This window comes from Mandrillus leucophaeus, unplaced genomic scaffold (genome assembly GCF_000951045.1).
Source record: "Mandrillus leucophaeus isolate KB7577 unplaced genomic scaffold, Mleu.le_1.0 Scaffold440, whole genome shotgun sequence".
NCBI classification, from domain to species: domain Eukaryota; kingdom Metazoa; phylum Chordata; class Mammalia; order Primates; family Cercopithecidae; genus Mandrillus; species Mandrillus leucophaeus.
The window spans coordinates 709,133-718,763 of record NW_012104699.1 but is presented as its reverse complement, the minus strand read 5'-3'; the positions used below and the strand labels follow the sequence as shown (position 1 = coordinate 718,763).

At 44.6% G+C, this 9,631-nt stretch overlaps 1 protein-coding gene across 1 annotated transcript in view; it reads left to right on the top strand.

Annotated features, from left to right (window-relative positions):
• Positions 1-4,829, top strand: part of LOC105549492 (zinc finger protein 69-like) — a 40,875-nt gene extending 36,046 nt beyond the window's left edge. The window contains 1 exon segment of the mRNA XM_011994068.1: positions 4,524-4,829. Within this exon segment, the coding sequence (XP_011849458.1) occupies positions 4,524-4,829 (306 nt within the window).
• The last annotated feature ends 4,802 nt before the right edge of the window (positions 4,830-9,631 follow it).

Sequence of the window (9,631 nt, the reverse complement as noted above, 5' to 3'; positions counted from 1 at the left end):
TGAGTGCCGCCTTCTCCAAAACCAGCAGTGCCATACCTGCTGTCAGCAAGGATGTAATATACCATAGTGATAAAGATGACCAAAAGCCATAAATGACTGTGAGATGTATGAGAATTACAAGTCACATTAGTAAGAAGAGAAAAATTTTGGTCATGTTTATGATTTGAAATATGTTTTCCTTTGTCACATTTAGAAATATAGTTACAAAATGCCCTTGTTTTTGTCCTGATTCATCATGGTCACTGAGGAGCATCGTCTCATACGCCTGGTATATGACGTGTCTCTCCAACAGTAAAAGACTTGGCCTTGGCTGGGCATGGTGGCTCACGCCTGTAATCCCAGCACTTTGGGAAGCTGAGGTCAGGAGTTCGAGACCATTCTGACCAATATGATCAAACCCCGTCTCTACTAAAAATACAAGAATTAGCAGGGCGTGGTGGCATGCTTCTGTAATCCTAGCTGTTCAGGAGGCTGACACAGGAGAATCGCTTGAATATAGGAGGCAGAGGTTGCAGTGAGCTGAGGTGGCACCATTGTACTCCAGCCTCGGCAGCAACAGTGAAACTCCATCTCAAAAATAACACAAAATATGACTTGGCCTTAGGGCCGGGTGAGATGGCTCACGCCTGTAATCCCAGCACTTTGGGAGGCTAAGGCAGGTGGATCACTAGGTCAGGAGATTGAGACCACTCTGGCTAACACGGTGAAACCCCGTCTCTCCTAAAAAATACAAAAAATTAGCCGGGCGTGGTGGCAGGCGCTTGTAGTCCCAGCTACTCGGGAGGCTGAGGTGGGAGAATGGTGTGAACACGGGTGGTGGAGCTTGCAGTGAGCCGAGATTGCGCCACTGCACTCCAGCCTGGGTGGCAGAGCGAGAGCAAGACTCTGTCTCAAAAAAAAAAAAAAAAAAAGACTTGACCTTGTGGTGAGGGGAGGTCATCTGTAGACTCCTGGACCCGTTTTTGCCTTACTTATTCTCTAAAGACTAAAATATTTCCTAAAATGTATGGGCACTGTTTACCAGAAAGTACCTTAGTTAAAACATATAAATTGGTTTATGCCTTATAAAGCTACATTTTTTCAAATTGCTTTACTGAGTCATAGGAGGCTAAAAATTTGTGTAAATTGTCTAAATACAAGCCTGTCTTTCTCTGATAATGTGCTGTCGATGCTAACTTGTCAACAGCCTGCTTATGTCAGCAGTGTAAAGTTAACAGCAACATGGAAAAGTTTCTTTTACATATTATGCAATGGCATAGACCGATTCAGTCACTTCCTTTAAGGTGCCAATGAAGCTGCTCTTCAGAAACACTTATTTAAAACTCCCTAAGTTCAAAATTCAGGCACCACAGGATGCAGCATCAGCCACTGACCAAACGCTGTCTGTGTGTGGAGGTGACATACCCAGTCCCAGATAATGTATCCACATCAGTGAAGGGTGGAATCATTGATTGTCAGATCACACAAAGTGACTCAGAGCAGGGAAGACAGGGCAGTGAAACCTGGCCAGGCATGGTGGCTCACACCTGTAATCCCAGCACTTTGGTAGTCTGCGGCGGGTGGATCACTTGAGGTCAGGAGTTCAAGACAAGCCTGGCCAACATGGTGAAACCCTGTCTCTACTAAAAATACAAAAATTAGCTGGGCATCGTGGTGTGTGCCTGTCATCCCAGTAATAAGGATGCTGAGGCAGGAGAATGGCTTGAGCCTGGATACAGAGATAACAGTGAACTGAGATCACACCTTTGCACTCTCCAGCCTAGTCGACAGAGTGAGACTCCGTCTCATGAAAAAAAAAAAAAAAAAGTTGGATGCACCTGAATCCAACCCCTGTCTCATCCTTTTCCCTTGAAGGCCAAATACACCCTGATACTTTTCACCAAAGAGTAGAAAGAACACAATTCACTTGATCCCAAATGTGACTTTCCACAGGATGCAAGCACAGTGTTGGAATGGTCAATGACAGTGACAATGAAAGTGCAGGGTGAGGGTGATGAACAGAACACACTGGAGAGCCTGACATTGGCCTGGATATGGGGGTGTCTTGATGCTTCACGAAGAGCCCAAGGAGCACCCCAAAGAGGACACTGGAGCACATCTGAAATTTTTGTTTCAGCATTTAGAAATAAGTTATTTAAGCAATCCTCAGACTCGTAGTTTATGCTGTAACTACCTTCAGACACACAGCTACAGATAAGGAATCTAATGAGTATTTCCAAGGCTACAATCTAGGAAGAAACTCTTCATGAAGTCAGTGGGACCCTCTCATGGGAGGGTTTTAAGACCCACAATCAAAAAGGTGGGGAAACTAAATTAGAGTGGAAGGAGGGCAGGAGAAGGTCAAGGACTTTCCTGGAGGCCTAACACACCCAACATTATTACCCTGGATGAAAACCAATACATATCCTAACACTACACACTCTCTTCAATGTTTAACCGACAAAATGAAATGTATTCAAAGCTAAACTTCCAGAATTCTGCTTTACACTATTAATGATGTTTTAATATCCCTCAGTGTGTTGATACTAAGGCATTATTAAATACGAATACCATTTTCTGGTTATATATGAAAAATATCTTGATTTCTGAGATACGAAAATGCTCATTTTTAGATATGCATGTTCTTGCACTTTTTTAAAATAAAATAAGGTGAAAAGACAGGAAAAATGTTTTCAGATCATGGAGCTTGGATTAAGTCATACAAATTTATTTAACATTTATATATGGGAGCCTTCAGAATGAAGACCCACCGAACAATAAGACAAAAAAGCTTATATACCATTCTGAGGCCAGGAAAGAATGCAGATGTGGCTGGCCAAAAAATCCCAGATTTGGTGGGTAAGTCAGGTTTAATGGCAAGACAGATTAGGGAAGAGAAAGGGAAGAAGCTTGCCTTCTGTGTTGCTAAGGAGTCCTTGTTACGTAGATGAAGGCTCCCTCAGAGAGAGTAGGTGGGAAATGCTGCTTTTCAGACTTTTATTTAGAATTTTAAATAATAGGGACAGGATTATGCTATGTTGCCCAGGCTGTTCTCTAATTCTTTTTCTCAAGCAGTCCTCCCAGCTCAGTCTCCAAAAGTGCTAGGATTACAAGCATGAGCCACCATGCCCAGGGAGTTTTGTGGGATTTTTTAATTTTATTTATTTATTTTTTTGAGACTGTGTCTTGCTGAAGTTAGTACGTCAGCATACTAACACATTAACTGCAGAGCTGTGTCCCAGTCCTTTCTAATAATTCTGCATATTGGTATCAAACGATGGGCTAAGTGTCAGATAATGCTCTCCAATAATCTGAAGACCAACAAATGTCTGGATTTCTTTTTCCTTTTTGTTTTTTAAGAGACATAGTATGGCTCTGTTTCCCAGGCTGGAGTGCAGTGGTGGGATCATAGCTCACTGCAGAAACTCCTGGGCTCAAGGGATTCTCCTGCCTCAGCCTCCCAAGTAGCTGGGAATAAAGGCACATGCCACCATGCTGACTGTTTTTAAATTTTTTTGTACAGATGGAGTCTCACTCTATTGCCCAGGCTGTTCTTGAATGCCCAGGCTCAAGTGATCCCCCAACCTTAGCCTCCAAAAGTGCTGAGATTACAGTCATGAACCAATGCACCCCGCCCTGAAAAGGAAATATTTCGAAGGGAAATTCAAAGGGAAAATATCTAATGTTCAAGTTGTTACCTATAGAGCAGTTAACAGGAACTATCATTTAGGGTGTAAGGGGTTCTAGGACACTAGGTATGAAGCAAATATGAGGAACGTCAGAGAACAAGCTGACCCAATGACTAATGCTGGAGGTGCTGCAAGCTTGGTTAACGTTTTCCTCCTCCCTTCCTCCCTGATGAATCTGATAAAGTTTAAAGGGATGGTTTTACCAGGGCCCTTTCCATTGACTGCAAGGAGGCCATCTCTCCTGGTAAATCCTCAATAGTCCAAGCCTCTTATGTGGCTGGAATGATCCAGTCCATAAGGAAATGTCACCACCTGCTGTGTTTTGCACTTAGATCATCAAGCGGGGTCAGCGTTTCCGCAGGGAGTTTGGTAGGATTTTTATTTTATTTTGTTTGTTTGTTTTGAGACAGTGCCTGGCTGAAGTGCAGTACCCATTTACAGCTCACAGCAGCCTCAAACTTTGGGGCTCAAGGGACCGTCCTGTCTCAGCCTCCTGAGTAGCTGAGACTGTAGGTACACACACTTCTCCTGGGTAATTTTAAAAATTTCATGGAGATGGGAGGGTCCCACTTCACTGCTCAGGGTGGTCTCCAACCTCTGGCTTCAAGTGATCCTCCCACTTTGGCCTCCCAAAATGTTGGGTTTACAGGCATGATCCACAGCACTGGGCCTCCCAGGCTGTTGTCGAAAGGTCTTTGCAGTCTCTTCTGCAGCAGTCTGTTCCCTGACAGTGAGAGTCTCATCCTTTGACCCCATTTTGCAGCAGTAGTTGAGTGTTCACTTTTCTTTCCATAAGGGGGCGAGCTTGCCAGTGACCCTCATCCCCCTCCTCATCGATGACTTCTTTGTCATCAGAGCTTTCCTTTTCATAAATTCCCACGGAATCCAAGTTTTCACGTTCCAATCGGGCTTAGTTATGATAGCTACTGGCCCACACCAGCTGCCACAGCACCCCCGTCCCATGGAAACCGCCCAACTCTCTCCTCCCCGAATGTGCTGTCCCGAGAGCCCCCATCTCTGCTCTCCCGGGCTCTGGGCCTTAGAGCCGCGCTGCTGCAGATCCCAGTTTCCTGGGCTGCTCCCTCCACCTGTCCACATCCATCTCCAGCTTTCCACCCTCTCTCCGACCAGCCTGGCCTGGAGGTGCTGCAGTGTCACTGAACGCGGGTCCCTCAGCTGCCACCTCCACCATGATCTGGAAATCTTTTAAATGCACTTACGTTATCTTAGAATTTTCCTCCCTCACTTTATACATAAACATAGGAGGAGAGCAGGGACTGTGCTGGTGTCTTATTCACACAATGGGATTGAGGATGTTTGTGTCATGGAACTGATCAACGGGGTGAGAAGTAGCTGAATAACCTGCAGGGGGCAGCAGAGCCCGAGGTCGGTGACCACACTGAGGCCAGTCTGGAGCCTGCCAAGAGAGGGAAAGGGAGCTCCGGGGGGCTTCCGGGCAACCCTCCCTCTCCTACTGGTGGCCTCCAGCTGCTCAAAGCAGCTGCAGAAGGAGTGTGGATTCCAAGAAGCTGAAGAGCCCTGGAAAGCATAACACCAACATGCACACGTACGTGTGGGAGTTCTGTCCTTTCTAGTGTTGTACCTCTGGAGCCCGGGGCTGTCTTCTGGGCAGTGTTTGGGGTTTGACATGCATGGGGCCTCTGGGGTCCCATTTGTAAGATACAGTGAATTTCTTTGAGTTTTTCTTTAAAGATTTATTAGCCTGCTAACTTCCTTGTCTTTTGTTTTCAAACTCAACTTTCCTGTTCCTCCTTGCCCCTAGTTACTTTAAAACAGTCTACCCCCTTCTCATCAGCTCTAATCAGTAACTCACATCTGTTCCCTCGGTTACCTGTACCCATTGTTCCCCTGAAACTGCATGTCTCACAGGCTCCACCTCTGTACCTCATGTCCCCCTCCTCTTCTATATTTAGAAAAATATGTACAAGTAGCCCAAGTAGCCAATCGGGTCAGCTCAGATTGTGCCATCCAACCCCAGCCCATGAAGGAGTGACACAGAGATAGGGACTGCATTAAGGATAAAAACCTGCTGGTCTCCTTTGTTCTCTGTGCTCTTATGATCTTCACTGATGCAAGTGGCACCGTTCTGCGGTAGTAAATTGCCTTGCTGAGAGAATTAAACTTTTGCCTGAGTGCTGGTTTTATTTCACGGCACCGAGCATTTATTCCGGGAGCATTTTATATCCAGCAATTCTGGGGGATCGTCCGGGATCCCCATTCTCCTTTTGGAAGGGTTCTTCGGTCACCCTAACCTGGGGAGACGCGTCCCACTGCCCCATTGCGGTGGCCTCAGGGACAGGAGATCGAGACCCACCCATTTTGACGAATAAACCCGGACTGTCAGCAACGCGGGGAAGAGAGGCTTGCAACACCGCGGCGACCAGGTAAACTCTGTGCACAGACCAAGGTGGGAAACGTCGGCAACAAAGTAATTCTTTGGTAGTCGGAGGGGTGTGTCAGGGCATTCTGGGGGTTGAAAGTGCATGAATGGTAACAAGCACTACTGCTGTGCGGAGTGAGTGGGTCCAGTCTGCGGTTCTGTGTTCACCTCACACGGCTTAGGGCAGCCCTTCGGGGGTCCTGTCACAGGTTTATACTGACCTGCCATCAATGCTAAGAGGAATCTGAAACAAACCTGCGAGGGAAGCAGCCAGAGTGGATGAAGCGAAAGAAGAGTGCAACGAACCTCCAGCAGGTGGAGCTAAAGGATAGTCGAATTGAGCCTTAGCAACATTTCCAGTGAAGGATAGGCAAAAGACCCCCTAATATGAGGGGTTGAGCCACAAGGAACCCCCCAAATAGGCAAGAGATCCCTAATATGAGGGGTTGAGCCACAACAAGCCCCCCTAGGCAAGAGATTCCTATTACGAGGGATTGAGCCTAGCCAGGATAGGAAATATTACAAGCAAAAAATAGTATAGGAAATATTACAAGCAAAAAATATAAAGTTAGCAACAAAGATATCCCCAATAGTCCCCTAGACCTCATGTTAAAATATTAGAAAGATAATGAAAAGGCTAAACATAAGAAAAAGCAATTAATGATAAAATATTGCTGTTCCTTTTAGACTCAAGAACTAATCCTTGAACCCTTAGTTTTCTGGCCAGAATTTGAGTCAAATGAGGGATGGATTTGTGAACTTCTAATAGAAAATGTTGCTAGTAGAAGACCTGCCTCCCGAGAAGAAATAGATTATGCCCTATGTTAGTGGCAAGGAGTTGTCCTTTCCCCTCCTCCAAGGATTGAAAGAAGCAAGTCAAAAACTAATCTTTGGAGGAAAATTAGTTATACATGTGCCCTATTAAGATAGAACCATCTTGAATGAAAAAGACAGTGAAGGAAGGGGCTCAGGGGTTCCTAGCAAAAAGAACAATACGCAAGATCCCCTAGACCATTCCTCACCTAATATACCCAACCCTTCCCCTCAGGCATTGCCCCATAAGTCTGTTCTTCCCCAGCCTACGTCCCTCTCCCCTAAATAACTCCAAGCTCCTAATTCACCAGATGGCTTCTGCCAGGCTAGCAACATGAAGGATCTGCCGCAACATGTTGTTAGCATTGTCTGGCCCATAGTGTACCCCTGTGGCAGGCAAAGCCCATACTCCTGGCCACTGGCTGGTCCACGGTCCCGGCACTGTATTGACGGCGGCTCTGCATGACATGCGAGCCAGGCCCCAGCCTATGCCCCATGCAAACTACATTATAGGATATCTGCCTTACTTTTGCCAAGGTCGAGTAATACGGGGCTTCAGCCATGGCTCCAAGCAGCCTGGCATCCCCGCAGCTAAGTTTCCTAAGCAAGAAGTAGATAATCTTTCAGCTGATATATCCACTAGCATTTATTATAGTCAGGCCAGTGTTAAAAGTGAAAATATCCACCAGAAAATAACTTTGATTCTTTAAAGTCAGTTATATTAAAATGTACCACCAAAAAAGAATTGCATGTGTATAAATATGAAGCTACTCTGTTGAAAATGATACTTTAACATTACTAGTAATTTGCTTAACCTAACAAGTTTCTTAAAGAAAGATCCAAATCTAAAAAGGAAGCACACATGTTTAGATTGAACTGATTACCATGCAAACATCTGGCCAAACTTAAGAGAAACCCCCTTCAAAAATGATTAAAGAAAAAAGGATTCAACAGATGTTCAATAATTAACAGAGAAGTCCCTAGAGAAATAAAATTTTAAAAATTGTTTAATAATTGGTTGACCCAAATCTGTAAGCTGTTTGCACTTAGTCAAGCTTTAAAGTACCTGCAAAGGAACCATCTATTCTAATCTACACTGATTCTAAATACGCCTTTATGGTGGTTCATACATTTAGAAAATTTCAGACAATTAATAATAAAGGTCAAAGCCTTATTCATGAAGAGTTAATCACCCAAATGTTAAATAACCTTCAGTTACCAGAAAAAAATCCACTGCCAACATTCCTACATACTTGGTTTATCTTCCACTTTCTCTTCCCTCAAAACACAATTTTCCAGTGCAGGTGCCTCCCCTAGAGTTCCCAGTACATCAACACCAGCCCGAGGAGCCGGCCTAGTACTTCCCACCATTGAAACTGCAGTCCGGACAGCAGAGAAAGGATAGACCCATCACACCCGAATCAAGAAAGCACCGCCACCCCCAAAATTGTAGGCCATTATTCCAGGGGGAAACCCCCTCAAACTAAAGCTAAGAAAAATTTAACTCTCTTCCATCTATTCTATTACTCTTTCTTCTTTTCCCCTTCTAATGCTGACCACCTTGTCATTAATGTAACTCAATCAAACTCACCCCAAGTTATCACGTTTAATGCTATGTCTAGTCATACCCTGTAAAGATCTCCAAAGTCAAAGACAAGTCTCAGCCTCAGAAAAGTATCTCTGTCCCTTTAAGGTGAAAGGCTCCCCCTACCAAGACTCTTATTCCTTAACAAATATAAGAAAACAAGTCTGTCAAAGCTAGAATGATGTCCTATGGACAACCAAATATCAAGGCTAGACCTCATCAGCAAGTGGCTGTATATCCTAAAAAACATACATTCATTTCACTAAAAAAGCACCTCCCCCAATTGCCAGTATAATCAATGTAATCCCATACAAATTTCTGCCTCTACTGACCCTAAACCTACTTTAAGTTCCTTCTATAGCATAGGAGCCAACTGGCCAGCACAGACCTCATAAGGTCTTTCGAAGTGCGTTTTATTAATTTTTCATTCTCTTTACCCCCTTCCTTCTCTTCTCCTTCTAAGCTTTCTTTTAATCAGACTGCCACCTCTTTTCTACCTAATGATAATACTAAAGTAAATATTGTAGAAGTAAAAGATTTAAGACAAACCCTAGCAATTAAAACAGGATATCAAGATGTAAATGCCTGGTTGGAATGGATTCAATATTCTGTCTGCACATTGAACAAAAGCAATTGTTATGCTTGGACGCATGGCAGACCAGAGGCCCGGATTGTTTCCTTTCCACTAGGATAGCCCTTCAGTTGACCAGGCATAGGCTGTATGGTAGCTCTTTTCCAAAATTCCACAGCCTGGGGCAACAAAGCATGCCAAGCTCTCTCTCTGCTATATCCTGAAGTCCAACAACCTGCAGGTCAGCCCCCAAAGGCCATTCAGTGTCCGTCCCCCAACATCAATTTCACCTCGTGTCTCTCACGACAAAAGGAGAATTTAGCATTCCTTAGAAGTTTAACAAGATGCAATAAGCTTAAGCCCTTCCAAAAACTTACCCATCAGTCTGCCCTTAGTCATCCTCAAGCAGATGTATGGTGGTATTGTAGTGGACCTTTACTGGACACTCTGCCAAGTAACTGGAGCGGCACTGGCCCTCTTGTCCAACTGGCAATCCCTTTCACCCTGGCATTTCATCAACTATAAAAGGAAAAACCACAACACCGAAAAATAAAATAAGCCCCTTATAAGTCTTTTGAATCTCAGGCCGGGCG